The 18,878-nt window shown below is 23.6% G+C and overlaps 5 protein-coding genes and 1 pseudogene across 5 annotated transcripts, besides 1 other annotated feature; 4 read left to right on the top strand and 2 right to left on the bottom strand.

Moving 5' to 3' along the window:
- Positions 1 to 2,621: 2,621 nt before the first annotated feature.
- PCHAS_1401751 (uncharacterized protein) lies at positions 2,622 to 2,909 on the top strand (the record flags this gene model as incomplete). Its single annotated transcript, XM_051320958.1, has 1 exon — positions 2,622 to 2,909. The coding sequence occupies one exon, from the start codon at positions 2,622 to 2,624 to the stop codon at positions 2,907 to 2,909; it is 288 nt and encodes a 95-aa protein (XP_051176978.1).
- A 1,462-nt stretch (positions 2,910 to 4,371) lies between these two features.
- On the top strand, positions 4,372 to 6,594 carry PCHAS_1401700 (acyl-CoA synthetase, putative; the record flags this gene model as incomplete). The annotated part of the gene is made up of 1 exon (XM_732599.2): positions 4,372 to 6,594. The coding sequence occupies one exon, from the start codon at positions 4,372 to 4,374 to the stop codon at positions 6,592 to 6,594; it is 2,223 nt and encodes a 740-aa protein (XP_737692.2).
- A 414-nt stretch (positions 6,595 to 7,008) lies between these two features.
- On the top strand, positions 7,009 to 7,718 carry PCHAS_1401600 (erythrocyte membrane antigen 1; the record flags this gene model as incomplete). Its single annotated transcript, XM_016799514.1, has 2 exons — positions 7,009 to 7,101; positions 7,239 to 7,718. The coding sequence occupies 2 exons, from the start codon at positions 7,009 to 7,011 to the stop codon at positions 7,716 to 7,718; spliced, it is 573 nt and encodes a 190-aa protein (XP_016654795.1).
- Positions 7,719 to 8,838: 1,120 nt separating this feature from the next.
- On the bottom strand, positions 8,839 to 10,914 carry PCHAS_1401500 (fam-a protein; the record flags this gene model as incomplete). The annotated part of the gene is made up of 6 exons (XM_016799513.1): positions 8,839 to 8,862; positions 9,000 to 9,230; positions 9,325 to 9,428; positions 9,610 to 9,667; positions 9,763 to 10,683; positions 10,822 to 10,914. The coding sequence occupies 6 exons, from the start codon at positions 10,912 to 10,914 to the stop codon at positions 8,839 to 8,841; spliced, it is 1,431 nt and encodes a 476-aa protein (XP_016654794.1).
- A 1,860-nt stretch (positions 10,915 to 12,774) lies between these two features.
- On the bottom strand, positions 12,775 to 13,153 carry PCHAS_1401451 (annotated as a pseudogene).
- Positions 12,775 to 13,153: a sequence feature (lysophospholipase, putative, pseudogene).
- A 3,124-nt stretch (positions 13,154 to 16,277) lies between these two features.
- On the top strand, positions 16,278 to 18,376 carry PCHAS_1401400 (CIR protein; the record flags this gene model as incomplete). The annotated part of the gene is made up of 3 exons (XM_016799512.1): positions 16,278 to 16,292; positions 16,440 to 17,978; positions 18,068 to 18,376. The coding sequence occupies 3 exons, from the start codon at positions 16,278 to 16,280 to the stop codon at positions 18,374 to 18,376; spliced, it is 1,863 nt and encodes a 620-aa protein (XP_016654793.1).
- Between the last annotated feature and the right edge of the window lie 502 nt (positions 18,377 to 18,878).

The following is an 18,878-nucleotide window of genomic DNA, read 5'->3' as shown; positions in this document are numbered from 1 at the left end:
TAAATTAATACAAATTATAAATTCTATTTTAATAATAAAACAAGGTATATATAAAATAAAAAAAATACAAATAAATAAAATAAAAAAATAATGAAACATAATGTTGTAAAATCAAGAAATATATATGCATACATAAAATTAATTCATTTTTTTATTTTAATTTTCTCGAAATCGATGTGTTTAAAAATTTATGGGTCAGTATTATGTTTGTGGGTTATAGTTTCGTTTTATGAAGTCTATGCTTTGGGTTAAGGCTATACTTTTATTAATTTGTTTATAATTTTATAATATTTTTGGTCTCTAAATGTTGATTAAATATATGCACCATCTCTGTATGTTTAATCCCGAAATAAAATCCAAACATGAAGCCCCCAATGGTCGTATCCATTAATACGAAAGGGGTCACATAGCATATATTTCCATAAAGTATAATATATATATTGAGTGTTAATATTTATTTAATATGATTAAAGTAAAATATTTATATTGCATATATTAATATAGGCATTGGCTATATATGAAGTCGCATCGTGTTGTATCATAATTATATAAAACTTGTTATCAAGGAGGATATTAAATTGTGCATAGCATGATATTGAATATGTTTCTTTATTTGTGAAAGGTTTCATTTAGTAAAATATATAATTTATGTCAAAATTAATTTAGTTTAATTATATTACTCCAAATGACCTGTAATAATAGCATAATATATGATGTTGAGTGTTAATTATAAGATGATTCATTTGGAACAATTGTCTACATTATAATATCCATTCATATTTATATTAGGTTATTATACATATACAAACTGATAATTTTACATTTTAAATATAGTGTTATTATGAAATAATATATATGTTATAAAATGTTATACTTTAAAACAATGAGACAAGGAAAATTACTAATTGGTTTAAAGTATTCCTCTTAAGTGCATTAATTATCTCGTTGTAGTATACAGTGATATATCATTATTGACAGCAATAATAATATTAGATTAATATATTATAAATACGAACAAATATGCCGTATTTATTTGAACACTATATGGGTATAAATCCATTATATATTATTAAACTGATGATAAAATTAGAATTAACACTACCAAGAAAAGCAATATTAACAATCCGATAGTTTCCTTAAAATATATTTTTTGTATTATAAAATATGCAATACATTATATATGTTTAGGTTATAAGTAAAAATGGATACTTAAAATGGTAACGCGTGCTATATTGTTTCTCAAATTAATTTATGATTCCAATAAAAGTGTGAACACAATTATATTTATTTGCCTTATGTAAAACTGTTAATAATTTGTAAAAATTATTCTTTGATATATAATCTACAATTTTCTATCATCACACATAAATGATATTATACTTTTCCCCATTTCCCATTTATTGTCCACATAATATTTCCCTTTAAAATTATTACATAAAAGGCACTTAAATTTGTTCTATAAAAATTAAACACAACTTTATTACATATAAATATCCATTAAAAACATTTATTTTTTATTTTAATATTGATTTTTGGAATCAATGTATTCTGTTATTCTTTAAAGTTTTTTTTTAATTGTAAGCATGATTCATAAAAGTTATTCCATTTTAACCTTATAATTTTAAATAAATTATTATTTTTCATACTACATCCTTATTTTCCTTTAAATTAGACAATTCATATTTTTAGCTTATGAAACTTGAATTGTTTTTATTAAACATGTGAAAATATATTTTAGTGTTCTCATTTATGGCTTTATCAGATGTTGTTTTAGTTAAAATAATTGATATACTTCCAAAAATAAATTTGATATGAATTTGTGAATTACAATACTATAGCAAAAGAAAAACACTGGTTGCATTACATATAAACAAATAATACTTGAGCAGCCAATTTTCAAATAGACACATATGTGTGTGTAATGGGCATCAAAGAAAATATACCAAAATATACACTTATTATATATCAAAAAAATGCTATATAAATTTGTTTGATTATGTATAATTGAATAATCAATTCTATCACATTTAATAATATAGATTATGATTATGAAAATAATAATGTACGATTTATCAAAATTAAAATATGAGAAAGTATTTTATTATTCATATAATATTATTACATTTTAACTGCACAAGTACATATTATTTTTTCATAAACGTTGATTTCAAACATTTTTATATACACAATAACTTCCTTACGTCGAGAACAAGCAACGACCAATGATATGATTTACCGATTCACGGACCGAATATAAATGTCCAAGAACATTTGTAGCTCGAAATTATGTAAATTTACGCAGAAAGGCATCGAAAATTATTAATGATTGGAATAATGCTTATTTAATAAAATTTTTTAACACTCTTTACGGGGTTAAATATCAATCCATTTTTGTTGCAAAGAAGGGTTTACAGAAAGAAGAGAATTATTGTAAGGATTAAACTGAAAAATGCATACAATACATGTACCAATAGGTTATGAGATTATGCTTTCCTTTTTAATTAGTACAAACTATGTTCTACAACGGCTAATAAGCACATAGCAATTTCTCTTAGGAGCACGCATATGCACATATATATTCCATTTTATTTTATTTTATTTATAATCACCCCTTTGCAACAATGTGTAGTTGCTCCTTGGGGGAATATAAAACTATTACAAAAGCATTTCCGAAAGAAATAAATCAAATATATATAATCCAACTCGAGGAAGGAATTAACTTAAATATATTTGATATAAATGATTTAAATTTTAAACCAAATTATGAATATATAATACCAATTTCGATAATTCTTAAAGCTATAGGTACACCAGTACCTCAGGGCCAATATAATTATGAGTATTTAGGAGAAAAAAAAAATAAAAGAAAATTAAAAATCAGGAAAAAAATATCGAATTATTCTTTATAAGCAACAATACAATTCGCAAATAAATATTTTGAGGTTTAAGAGATTTTTGGAATTGAAAAATCAAGTACTCCGCAACCAAATTCAGTTGATACATCTTTCTCGGGAAAGTAATATATAACCATTGAAACGTGTTTATGATAATATATGTGTCTTTGTAACATGGTAATTTAAACATGTTTTAAATTTAAATATGTTGTTATATTTATGCGAAAAGGGTTTATGCGCCTTTTTAATTTATACCTCATATTTTATATCAAAATAATTAGGAATTATGCATGCCCAGTACGTAATATATGCAAATATATCAAGCATTTTGACATTTTTTTTAATATCGCTTTCTTTAAAGTGTGCAAATATTGTCAGGATGTAAAACACGAAATGCCTTATTTGTAGTAGGGAAGGTAAAATTAAATATATTTATGTATATTTTAATTATTTAAAAAAAATACATAGCTGTAAAGATTATATACGTATGCATATATTGGGCACCAATATAATATGTAGCTTTGATAAGTTAAATAAAACAAAATAAATAGTGTGAACATATAAAGATTATACTTATTTTTTTATTTATATATTTTCAGTTAATGTTTTTGCATTATATGCGTTAAAGTGTTACTGCAGATTGAGTTGAGAACAAAAATGAATTATCTATTAATAAAAGAGAAATGGGATTGGTATTCCTTTTTATTATATGTAAATTTGAAAAAATTAAAATGCGTGTTTGCGTAATATATACGTATGTGTGCACATTTTTCCTTTTCTCTGATTTTTTATTTATTCCTATTTATTATTATTGTTATATTATTACATTATTATTTTTTTTTTTTTATTGTTATTATATTATTATTGTTATTATTATTATTATTATTATTATTATTATTTATTATTATGATTATATGCATGCATATTACATATGGCCAAAACACTATTATATTTTTCCTGTAAAAATATATGTGCTTATATAAATAAAATATATATTATTATTTATATTAACATATTTAAATTACAAATTTTAACTAATTTGAGTATTCCCCCCCACAAATTATAATTCTCTTTGGTGTGTTAGGCTGTATGTACACTTGTATTTATATGCTTATATATATTATAAGTATATATAAATCCATACATGAACAAATAGAATAATTCAATATAATCTGGAGATGTTAGACTATTATTCGGAATAAATGCTGTAATAGATATTTTTGATGAAATTACATTAACTGTTTAAAATTATTTTGAAAAAAACACGTACACTAAAGTATCCCGAATATTCATGCTTTTGGTATTTTTTTCCAATTTCTCGTTTGTTTAACCATCGTGTTTCTTATATATCATGAAAAAAAATATAATTGTTTATCTATAACAATTAATTTGCAGTCAATATATCTATTTATAATTGAATTTATAATAATAAAAAAAAATAAGGTTTTATAGCTTGTTGGAGATAATAATTTATGCAATGGCACAATCGAAGTGTAAATGTGAAGATAAAAAGAAGGGCGCTATTTCGTATGCTAAAGTGCATACATCATCGTCCAATAAAAATGAATCAGATATTTATAAAGCATTAGATAAACCAGATCCAGGATATAAGAATGCTCTTGATTTAATAATGGAAGGAGGACAAAAAAAACAGGATATGACTGCAGTAGTTGAAAATGCATATGGAAAACGCGCTGAAACATATACTTACAAAATGTTGATAGATAAAGTTAATGCATTTTCATCTGTTTTAGATTCATATGATGGAGGTATTCCTGAAAAATTATATGAAGAAAAAGAAAATGATGGTAAATTTAAAATATTAGGTATATATGGAAATAATTCAATGAATTGGGTAGTAGCCGATTTGGCTTCTATGCAAAGTGGTGTTACTAGCTTAGTTATGCATTCTCGATTTAGTATTGATGAAGTTATTGATATTTTAAATGAATCTAAATTAGAATGGCTATGCTTAGAGTTAAAACATGCACAAGAATTATTGGAAAAAATAAATGATTTACCACATGTAAAAAAACTTATAATACTTGATCATATCCCAATGAATGATCCTAAGAAACAAAAAGAATTAAATCAAAATAATAATACCGAAAAACAATCCTTAAAAGGTTCCCATAAAACGAAGGATTCGCCATCTACTGCTGAAGAAATAGAATATAAAGAGCTACTTGAAAAAGATAAACAAAATTTATATGACACATATATGAAAGTTAAACAAGCTGCAACAAACCATAACATAGATATTCATTCGATGGAATATGCTATGGAAAAGTTGGCTCAGGGTCGTACAGACAAAAAGAACCAAAATACACCTCAAAATTTTATTAGTACGATTATTTATACTTCTGGAACTTCAGGACAACCAAAAGGTGTTATGCTAAGTAACAAAAATATATATAATGCAATTATAGCATCTAAAAATTCCCATTTACTTGATTATTTTTCAGTAAAATATCATTTATCTTATTTACCTATGTCACATATATTTGAAAGAATAGTTATGTACTATTGTCTATCTGAAGCGGTTTCAATAAATGTATTTAGTAACAATATAAAATATTTTAAAGATGATTTGATAGGATCAGAATCTAGTATAATAGTTGGTGTTCCTAAAGTTTTTAATAAACTTTACGGTGATATACAAACAGAAATAGCTAAGCTTCCACCATTAAAAAAATTTATTGTAAACACAGCGTTAAGCATACGTAGATCGCATAGACATGGTAAACTTGATCGCCTTGTTGAATCGATTACAGGTATTTCTAAAAAAATAAGAAATAAAATAAACCCAGCGTTGAAATCGTTTTTTAATGGTGGTGGAAAATTATCATCCGATGTCGAAAGCGAGTTATCACTTCTATTAGATGTTGATATATATCAAGGATATGGTATGACCGAAACATCTGGGCCAATGTTTCTACAAGATATTAAAGATAAAAGTATTGATACTGTTGGTGGGCCATATATAAAATCTGTTGAATATAAAGTATCAACATGGGAAACATATGATGCCAAATCAACCCCCCCAAAAGGAGAATTATTAATTAAAAGTGATCTATTATTTAGAGGATATTTCTTAAAAGATGATTTAACAAAAAGCTTATATACAAAAGATAACTATTTTAAAACAGGGGATGTTGTACAAATTAATCAAAATGGATCCATCACATTTTTAGATAGATCTAAAGGTTTACTTAAATTATCTCAAGGTGAATATATAGAAACAGAAAGTTTGAATAATTTATACTCAATGATTTCATATATTAATTATTGTGTAGCATATGCTGATGATACAATGGATGGACCCATGGCAATTTTATCTGTTGATAAAAATTTGTTTTCACAAAATTTAGAAAATGATGGTATACTTAAGAAATTAAATATAACTAAAAAAGAGTTTATGGATAAAGTATTGGATGAAGAAGTTAATAAAAAAAAAGAGTATGTTGATTATATTAAAAAGGATATGTTAGAAGCCTTTAATAAAGCAAATTTAAGTAGATATAACTTAATTAATGATATATATATCACAATGGGATTATGGGATACATCCAATTATTTAACACCAACTTTTAAAGTAAAGCGATTTAAATTAATAAAGGATTACAATTTTTACTTCGAACAAGTGAAATCCCAATATAAAGACAAACTAAAGGCTCAAAAAGCTCCTGCAAAAAATTAGTCAACAATAAACTATCATCATATTATTGATTTCATTTTATATCTTTTGTTCACCCTTGTATTTTGTATCTTACATAAAAACTTGTTTTATGCTTATATAGAAAATAAAATGGAATTGCTTGTAATTCCAATTATATGAATAATTTAAATAGATAAAAATTTTTTGTTTATTATTTTTATTACACACAAAAAAAACATTTTTCATTCTTTGGATTATAAATTTATTTGTCAATTTCCGTAAAATAGGGGAATATATTAAATAAATATGTACGTAAAATATAAACGGTTTGTTTATTAACACTTAACTTGTTATTATTTAAAATTTATGTCTTTTTATTTCCTTACTAATATATATAATGTAATATCGCAATCTTATGTTTAAGTTGCCAATAATGCAAAGTAAGTACTGTTGAAGATGAAGGCAATATCATTAGGCCTTATTTTCTCAATAATATTTAGTATAGTTTTAGCAAAAAACGGCTCGGATTCAAATTCAACCACGGGTTGTGTAAATAAGAAAAAAACACAAAAATGCATCATATTGTATATTTCTATAATAATTGATTTAATTAAAATTGCATACAAATATAATAATAATTTAACATAATATTATCTGATATATTTTTAATTTTGTTATTTGTTTAGTTTTCATTCTTAAAAAAAAAAACAAAAAAAAGCCATAAAACGACAGATGAACCAGTTAAAGTTAAAGGTAAAGGAGTGTATGACCCTGACCTTCCAGATTTTAAGTTTATAGATGAATTCGATACAATGTTAATGGAAATCTACAAAGAGAATCAAACTGAATTAGAAGAACCAGTTACCTCAGAAACTGATGATAATATCGTTGATAAAGTGGACGGATTTTTAAGAAGAGAAAATGAGTCCAAGAAAAAAGGATGGTATATTCGACCATATGAATACGAGTATGAAGATATGATAAATGAACAATTAGATATGGCATATTGGAATGCTATATCATATCTCAAAAATGGAAAAAATAATGAAGAAGAAATAAGGAGAATAACGGATTTGCATAATTTCTTGAAGGCATTTAATAAAATGCAGGCGAAAACGAAGAAGATTGAGAAAATAGAAATGATGACAAAGGTGAGAATAAAATAAAGCGATGGAACAAATAAATAATATATATAGGAAGTATGAAGTAATATAGCCCTAAAAATAATTATTGAATAATCACAATGAGAAAAAGCGAAGATGCTGTATAAATATATTTTTTATAGAATAATAATAGTAATAAGAAAACTATTATATGTTTGCAAATGTTTCAATTTATATACTTTTTTAGTAGGTTTTGTTTTTGTGCATACCATTTTTTAACATGTTTATATTTTGTAATCGTTTTTAATTGTATCTGCATGCTGTAAATATTTAGCGTGGTTTTCATGTAAAACAGTACAATTAAATATATTGCGACTTTGTTATTTTTTTAAATTAATAAACAATAAAACATATAATCGTATAAATTTAATTTAATTATGTCTTATCATACATTTGATAGAATTGATATTCCTATTTAACTATAAAGAATGCAATTATTAATATAGGAGTGTTACATGATAATACCATTGTTGCAATTATTTATAGTTATCGATTAATAATATCGCCTTAATTTTAAGCAAATATATGATATTTATTTTTAAGTAATTAGATACTATAAGTGCGATATACTTTCTATATATTATAATATCATTCATTTATTTAATAGTAAAAAATAATTTAATCGCTATAATTTTGAATTTCGGGTTAGGACTGCGTTTTTGGAACTCGTATTATGGGGCAAGGTTCTGTACCTTGGAATCAATGTTTTGGGTTATATTTTTATAATTTTTTTACAATTTGACAATATTTATTGGTCTATAAATACTAATTAAATATGCGTGCACCCCCATATGTTTAATCGCGAGGTGATGTCGATGTTTGTAAACAAAAAAAAGGTGATAAACATTAAATGAAAAGAATATCATGTATAAAATATCTTCACAAATAATAACAGTCATATTTGTAATATTCACAAAATTAACACATATAAATTTATCCTAATATTAAAAGACACAAACAAATTATATACAAAAAAACAATCTATGATGGTATTTGAAGAAACCATTATACATGATTTATTAACACAAATCTTCTAATATTATGGTACTGAAAAATATATATGAAATTTATGTTTATTTATGAGGGAACAAATAATCTAAACTTTTCCAATAATGGATTTTTGTTAATTGGAATCATGCTCATCAATCTAAGGAAAAAAATATAATGGATGAATATATAAAATGCTTAAATTTTATGCAAATTATAGTATATATTATAAACATGCGCATTTATTTAAACAGTTGTTGAGAAGTATCATGTTATTAAAATTTGTATATTGCTTACAGATTCGACATAGGTGACATAAATGTGATCGGATTTTTTTTCAATAATGTATCCAGCTAAGTTTACAAATACTTTTTTTAATTTTCCACTTCGAATATCATCTTCAGAATCAACCTCAGTTGTGAATAAATTTGCGCTTTCTATTATTCTGTTTTTATATTCTATATCGGAAGGGTTGTGATCATTTATATTTCCTGAAGTCATGACAATTATAGTTTTATCTTCTGATATCTACAAAATTAATAAAAGCATATTTGAATAAATTATTGTGAATAATATGAGGAATACGATTTATAATGAAACAGAAGAAAAAAGGTTTCCTTACTTGAGCTTTTTTGACTAAAGCGTAAAAATATTTCTGAGGGTCTTTAGAATTTTTTTTGTACCGTTGTTGTATCATTACTAAATTTGGGTTGTATACACGGGCAACTTTTAAAAAAAAAATAATTTTGGATTATGTAAAATAAAATATTATGAATTTGAGGTCATGGGGAACAATAAATAGTATCATATAACAATGGCAATAATAAATCATGAAGTGACGAATAAATAGTAACAATAGTATGTAGATTTGACTAATTATTTATGTTTTGTATACTTTTAACCGAACCTTTATATAAAAAATTGTTAGCATCAGGATTCCATAATTCGTTTATTAGTTTATTATACTAATGGAAGCAAAGATAAATATATGTATAAAATTATAATAATTTTTAAAATTTAATTTGGTTCACAACTTTTCATGGTATTTTCTAATTGATACCTTATCGAAACTATACATTTTAAAGTTAATTTTAATAACATCTGTATGGTTTTTATGTTTTCCTTCACAAAAATCCGTACTAGTGCTAGGATTTATTTCATCTGATTCATAATCATTTGTATCTGTAGAATGATATTCTAAATGCTTTACAGCTTCGTCCATAAGTTTGATCGCATTCATAGTTTCTTCGGGATTGGTACACAATAAGTGCTTGTTTTTTTCATATATTTCTTCATTTTCATTATTTTCACCTTCATTTTTTCCATCTCCGAGATATGATGCAACTTCATCTAATTCTTTTGTATCTTTATATAGCGTATTTGAGGCTTCTCCATATATTGCACTTAACTTTTGTTCTACTGGCAATTTTTGTTCTACTGGCAATTTTTGTTTTTCAGGCATCTTAGGTAATTCTGGTATTTCCTGTTTTTCAGGTAATTCCTGTTTTTCAGGTAATTCCAGTTTTTCAGGTAATTCCTGTTTTTCAGGTAATTCCAGTTTTTCAGGTAATTCCTGTTTTTCAGGTAATTCCTGTTTTTCAGGTATCTTAGGTGGTGCCGGGTGGAATAAAGCTCTACCACATGCGACCATTTCATTGTAATGATGAATGTCCCTAAAAGGTATCATAATATAACTATTTCTATATTCAAACGCTTCTTCATATGGTCTAAAATAGCGTCCTATCCTCAGAGGATCATATTTTCTTCTTGAAAATCCGGTCACTTCATCAACGGTAATATCATCGTCTTCTGAAGTAAAGAGTTCACCTACTATAGGTTTGGGTATTTTGCAAATTTCCATTACCGTTGAATAATATTCATCTATAAAATCGGCATTTTGGAGATCAGGGTTATAACCCGTATCTTCAACTGGTTTATATATTTTATCGTTTTTCTTTGTTTTTTTTCTAAAAAATGGAAACTGAAAAAATAAAAAAATTAAAGATATATCGGATATTGTTATGTTAAATTATTATTATGTTCGCATACAAAATTAATTAAATCAATTATTATAGAAATATACAATATGATGCATTCTTGTGCTTTTTTTTTATATTACGCAACCCGTGGTGGACTCTGAATCCGAACGGTTTTCTGATAAAACTACACTAAATATTATTGAGGAAATTAGGCCTAATGACATTACTTTCATCTTCAACAGTGCTTACTTTGCATTATTGCCAACTTAAACATAAGATTGCGATATTACATTATATATATTAGTAAGGAAATAAAAAACTATATATATTTTTTAGTAACTTGAAGTTAACAGTAATATTACAATATAGCATATATAGAGAGGTTTAAACAAACATTTTGAGGGAATTAAAAAACGGTGAAAGATTAAAAATTTATATTACAAAACACTAAAAAAAGTAAAAAACAAATATATTATTACATAAAAATAATATTTAATTATTATGTTTTAATATTTGAACAAGATTAATTCTATTAAATTGTAATTATAGTTTATAAAATGTTTTTTATAATTAAAAAAATTGCTATATTTTTATTACTTTATATAAATTAATTTAATTACTTAAAAATTAAATGAAAATATAAAAAACTGGTTTTATTATATTTTAAGAAAAAAATGCAGCTATATAAAATTTTTATGTTTTTTTTTACATGGAAAACTTAGGGTTATATTAAATTATATATATCATAATATGTTCATTTTAACTGTTTTAAAATATAATATGCATCAACCATAAATCTTATTAATTGATGAATGATAATTTAATATTTTATTTTTATGGCGAATAAATAAAAATATGCAAAAATATTTCTATTAATATAAATTAAAATTTTAACAACATCATAAAATAATGAAATAAAAAAAAAATGAATTTTTTATGGAAATGAAATAATTTCTTATAATATACTTTTTTATTAATATATATTTTTTTAGACATTATAAAAAAGGTTTTCATAAATCTTTATTGTGTTACAAATAACGTCAATTTGTCGAATCTTGATTTATATTGGGGTATCTGCATTTTATAATTGTATATTAAAATATATATAATTTATTTCATAATATTATAAAATATGCATATTAATTCGCCCATATTATAGAGTATACAAATTACTCAAAATGAATCCGATTATAACTCCGTATATAAAATTATTATTGCAGCTTTATCGGGAAAACTATAATTTATGTTAAAAAAATGGGACGTACAAATAAGAGGTCTTGTTAAATAAAAATATTCATAAAATGACGATATTATGATATATACAATTTAATATAATCCCTTAGCCACGAACCCTGAGAACATTAATATATATTTTCAGGAATTTCTTTATTATAAATAGTGCTGATTGCTTATATTTTATATGCATATTTATAAAATGCATAATTGTGCAATTTTAATGCATATTATGCCTTATAACTTATTTTTATGTTTGTTTTCCTATTGATAGTTTACAAAATATATTTGTATTAAGTACAGTGAATGGAATAGATTCTACATGACCAAGTTAATACATTATAAATGAGCCTATATTACATACACAAAGTAGTAATATTATTATTTTAAGAATCCGGGGGTCCATTTTCCTTATGAAATGCATATACTCACTAAGAAATGCTATTATATAAAAAAACATATATACGCACCTAAATAATGTTTTCCCACAAATTTATGTAACAATACTTATCCAATTTAAATTGCTTTAACAATATTTTATTTAAAAAATGGTATTATAATACTAAATTTGATTCTTCGTTTTTTTGTCCTTAAAATTGTCTTACATATAAAGAAACAGCGAATAATAAATGCAAATTATTATTATTTTAATTAAGCTTTATTAATTATAAGAACATAAAAGCTAATTAAAAGTAAAGTTATTATATGATTAATATTAATTCGTATGAATTCACAAATTAACATTATATAAATATACCATCAAACTGCAACGAAAATCATTATACATAAATTTAATTTAAAAAAAAATTTAAACAACAAAGAACATATATATATTGTAAAAAGATATAATATATTTATTATTATACTTTCGTATTCTGGCACCAAAAATTTATCGAAAAAGTTACATTTATGTTTATAAAAATACAAAAAATAATCAATAAAGCATTATTAAAGCACATTTTATATTTCATTTCCTTTTCATCTTCTGATTCATCTTCGTTCCTTCTTAAATTACTAATCCAATCAATAATTTTTTTTAAAACTTCGTCATTTCCTGGATTTGTCGTTGTATCATGATTCATACCATCAACAATATGTAAATTTTTTTTTAACTTTTGCTTTATTATGAAACGAAATAGTCCCTTCATAATAACAAACAGTATAATATTTTGAATTCACAAGTAATAAAGGAATATTTTTTGGTATATAATTAATATTACAACCCAATGTGATCGTTGCTTCTCAAATTAATTCATTATTCCAACCAAAGTATGAATATAATTTTAAAATGTTTAATTAACATATCTAAATTATATTTATTTTTTTTATTGTTTAAATACATTTCTTAATCATTTATATATTAAATAGATAATATGAATGAAAAGAATAATATACATTTTATTATCATTTAGGCATTACGCATATATTATGGTACGTTTAATAGTTTTGTAAAATTAGTATGGGGAAAGGGTTCATGTTTTTTGTTCGAGTATGCACCCTGATTATTTTTTGTTAATTTTTTAGTAATAATATTGATTGTATATGCAATATTATTATATACATATGCAATAAAATACTGGTCTTGCTTGATTCTTATGTATTGTATTAAAATAATTATAAAGACATGTTTTTATTTTTACAAATTCATTTTATATCAATAAATATTCATCTCTTACACCAAAAATACACAAGCTGCTGGCAATATAATTATGATTTTCATCACGAACCAATAAATTTTTTTATTTGTATAAATATGACATAAGTTTTCACATTAAATAGTGAATATTTGAAAGTAGCGAATAATTTCTTGTAATTTATTAGACAACAAAAATATATTTAACGATCTATTGTTTTTGCAGGCACTTTATTTGGTTTGCAAAAAACTGTAATGCTGATTGATGTGAAACTAAAAAAGAATGAGAATATATAGAAATTATGGTTGGCTCTTGGGGAGCCCATATTTGTGTCAGGATTATGTACTATGGTTTATAGTTTTGTTTTATGAAATCGATATTTTGGATTAGGGCTATATTTTTATTAATTTTTTTATAATTTTATCATATTTATTTGTTTGTAAATGTTAATTAAATATATGTAATATCCCGTATGTTTTATCTAGAGATGATGTCTAAATATGCAACAAAAATGGGATACAACCATTAAGATGAAAGGGGTTGCATATTATATATTTTTGCAAAGTATAATATTTCACCAAATACGTTCGTACATATTTAATGTGGCAATACTATAACTTCATATTTTATTGGTAATATTTGGCTAACTATATATAAGATTCTTTATTATTTATTATATAAGACTTATTAATCAGGGACGATATTGAATCATGAATAATGTAATATGTTTCGTTATTTGATGAAATATTTTATTTAGTAAACTTATTATTTGTATCGTATTTATTTTAATTTCAATTATAACATTCTCCGACCCATCTGTAATAATAAAACTATATATGTATCTATAAATTATAATAAACCCCATCTTGATTAATTTCCTACAATATAATATATCTTCAGGCTAATATGTAATTTTAAGATTAATCAAGCATACAAGTAATATATAATAATAAAATATAGATTCACAAAATATCTATCGAGATTCGACAATACAACGATATCTATAAAAGATGCTTTATGCATCTAACATTTTTAATAATGCAATAAAAATTGAACTATATATACAATATTTTAAATTTTATAGTTTTGAGGCATAAATAAATTAAATTTAAAAATAGTTAAAAAATAAAATATAAGTATGTTAATAAAATTTAATGTCATATTATGTTCTAATAATTATAAATAGTATGATAAATAGAACTATAATTATTATTATATGCTTATACATATAAAATAAAATACTATACTAATAGCCAATATTGAAATATTGTTTTATTGTGGAACTTCATATAATTAAATATTAATTTTATCGAAAAGGTACATAATAATTAATTTTCTTTGAACTAGTAATATTTTTATTAGGTTATTATATATATACAAGCTTATAAATTTACATTTTAAATATATTGTTGTTACGAAATAATATATATGTTCTAAAATGTTATACTTTAAAACAATGAAACAAGGAAAATTACGAATTGATTTAACGTATTTTTATTAATCGCATTAATTATTTCGTTGTACTATACAGTGATATAGCAGGAAGCAACAATGATAACAATAAAGTATTAAATATGAAAAAATCATTAAACTCATTTGATTCGAATACGTTGATGCATATTAATTATATATATTATTTAAAACTTAAAAGATGTGGAAGATAAAAAGCAATTATTATAATTTATACTTAAGTGCAATTTTAATGTAGTAATATTAACACTATAAAAACATATATTATTAATTCTTTTAATAATTTGAATAAAAATATAGCTTTCTATATTGAGCTAAATATTTTATTATAAAATAGGGGGCATATAATATGTTTAGGTTCTAAGTAGGAATATGCACTAGAATGGTATATCCATTTATATTTTTTATAAAAGTTTATTATTACCAATAAATAAAGAGAAAATTTTAAATTATAAACCTGTACAATTTAAGTAAATCAGATGGAAATGATTTTATTGAATTCGTTTTTATAGCTTAAGGTTGGAATTTGTATTCATTTATATATACTAATTTTAAAACACAATTAGGTGCCATATTATTTCAATTTGTAATTAGTTATATTAACTTTAATTGCACATTTGTGTTTGATTTTAGAAAGATGCACATATGAAGTGTAACATTATTTATTAAAATTTATTTATATATTAGGAATATTTACATACAAAGTTATTGCACATTATAAATGGGCACTCGTTTATACTATTAATTAAAATAAACAATTTGATTTACATCTATTGGAATTAATGCTAAAAATGTAATATTCATACGGAATAATAACTTATATCAATATATGATGCCAATAATGAGATACGAATATATTTTTATCAATTATGATGATAACGTATTTATAATTCTTTATACATTTATAGTAATATATTCTCCAAAATCGCTTTATTAAAAAAAGAAAACATATCGTTTTTCTAGATGTTTAACTTATAATTATAAGGGCTCATGTTTACTTAAATATATATATTTAATTTATATATAAGATGAAACGTGTTTAAATAAATTAAAACGTAAGGGGGTTTAGATAAATGGCCATAAAAAGTAAACATAATGTTCCTTTAGTAACGATATTATATTAGTATTACATATTAATTTAAATATTCAAAATAACAAGAATGTGCTTAATTGCAACTTGTGTTTAGTTCAGTATATATATTTTAAATAAAAATAATATGATGCAAATATCGACAGATTAAAGATAGAATATCATTACAATGGCTATTGAAGCAGTAAGTATATATATATATATTTAAATAAAACGCCTGTCTTTATATTGTTTGAATGCTGCGCTATTTACATATTACTATTAAATTATATTTCAATAATATGTTTATTAGTATTTATTTTTATATAAATTTTTAAAAATATTTTCTTAGTGTAAAATACTTCGCGACGTTGATGGATATTTTAAAGATGAAATTGTTGATGAGAGCAAATTTAATAATTCCGGTTTATTCACATATAAATGCCCCTATGATAAGCAAAATCGAAGGTTTCGCCCTTGTGAAAATAATAATGAAAGAGTTAACACTTTGGGGGTGTATTTATACGAAAAATTGAATGGTATTGCTAATAAGTTAAACGGAGAAGAAAATAATGCTAATCGGCATGTTGAGATTTTTATGATGTGGCTAGGCGATAAATCATATAAGCTAGATAAAAACAAAACCGCAACATTGGAGGATTCTTATAAAGATAATTTAGAAAAGTATACAGGAAATTTTAAATATTGGAACGTTATAGATAGTAAAAGGGTTTATAAGAGAGCTAATATTTGGTATATGAGTGAATTGTACAAATTACTTAAATCTATATGCAGTATAGTTATTGAATATAACAAAAACAAGAGCAAGAAGAAAATCGAACAAATTTCCTCCGAATGTTACCAGAAATTTATGAATATTAATAAAGATATTAAAGATTGTTATTCATATTTTCATTTATTAAAATACTTAAAAAGTATATATGATGGTATTAGAAATGATGCTATTAAAGATGCCGATATTAAAAAAGCCGCTATTAAAAAAAACTTTATTACAAATAGTGGTATTAAAAAAGCTGTTAATAAAGTCATGTCCTCCCAAAAAATAGATTTAAGCCAAGCATTAGAACATGTATTGAATGATTTAACTATTTCTCTTAAAGATCTAACTACACCAGAATGGAATCAAAGGTTTTCGGATGAGTCTGATCAAATAATTGATTTCCATACTCAAAAATGCGTTGAATTATATTCTGAACTTGCGGAACAGGTGAAAAAAGATACACCACAAAACGCACCGACAGAACAATCCCAATCAGGAGGTAATAAATTAGAAACACAACAACAAGAAGAAACACCAACAGCACTACCACAAAAACAAGATTCACCATCTCCATCACAACCTCCAGAACAACCAAAAGATATTCAAGAGAAAACACCATCAGCACCTGAAAAAGAACTATCTCAACCTCAATTACCAAATTCCCCTCAACCACAAGAACCAACGTTAGAAACTAACCAAGAAGGTTCAGATAAATCATCAAAAGGCCCACTAAGTAATGAAAAGAAACCAGAACCTCCCCCTTCTTTACCAGGAGAAGAAAAAAAAGAGCCACAAAATACTCAAACGTCAACACCAGGTGGTCAAAGTAATGATGATCCACAACCGCCAACCCATACGCAAGATCTTGGATCACCAGATAGTAAACAAATAAATACTCCAGATCCACCCCCTAAGAAGCAATCTCAAACATCAGTTGATTCGAGCAGTAAAACGTCTAATCTAGGAATTATATCAAAAGACACCGGAATCAATATCGAAAAAAATACACCACAATTATTAAAAATCAAAGATATGTTTAAAGGATATAACCGTCCTGAAATTGTAATTACAGTTATTTTAATACCTATTATTTCGTTAATTATTTATAAGGTAAATAAAAAGAAAATTATGAAGTATACAATTTTAAAAATATTTTCCCACTATAAAATATTATATATTTCTCCACATTTTTATGTTAGTATTTGTCTCGTGAACGGACAAAAAAATCGGAAAAAAAAAACATGAAAAAAGTTATAAATTTAGCTTATGGAAAAAGAAAGACACAAATAATTATAAAATCATGTGATAGGACCAAAGATCTAAAACCGGTTATAAATTCAGTTGACAGAAAAAAAGATTCATTATTAAATATACCCAAACTTATGCAAGCCAATTCTATACCATTTATTAATTTATTTTTTTTGCTAATTTTTTTGTCTATAAAAGAAAATACGATTTTTTGGAATTATAAATTTAAAAACTTTTATTTTGGAGCTAATATTTTATGAACGAAATTTTAAAACTCAATAAAATGTTAAAAATAATAAATAAGTAAATTTATTTATTACTATTTTTATAGGTAAACAAACTCATAAGTATAATTAAAACATATATTTATGTGATTATAATACGAAATTATATACTATTATGATCTGTATAAATATGATGTTGTTATAATGAGTCATCTATTTTTCAGCTCTAAATTTATTTATATAATTATAAGAATAAAAATATTACTAGTATAATGAATGAATAAAAAATATTTTTTTTATAAAATTATTTATTATTTAAAAGATTAATAATGAAAATTAAAAAAATAGAAACAGTGACCCCCTAAATCCTTGCTATATGCTACATTCAATTATTCTCTATAAATATTCAGTAAAAATATATATATGGAGCTTTTTAATATAAATGTATGTTTTATTGAATTAATAATAAATCAGTGGGATGTAACAGTGCATTATAAATGTACCAATGGTATATATTTTGTTAAAGATACAATTTAGG

The sequence above is a fragment of the Plasmodium chabaudi genome (assembly GCF_900002335.3).
Source record: "Plasmodium chabaudi chabaudi strain AS genome assembly, chromosome: 14".
In the NCBI taxonomy this organism is placed as follows: domain Eukaryota; phylum Apicomplexa; class Aconoidasida; order Haemosporida; family Plasmodiidae; genus Plasmodium; species Plasmodium chabaudi.
Note: the sequence above shows the minus strand (reverse complement) of the source record. Positions and strands in the feature narration are given on the sequence as shown.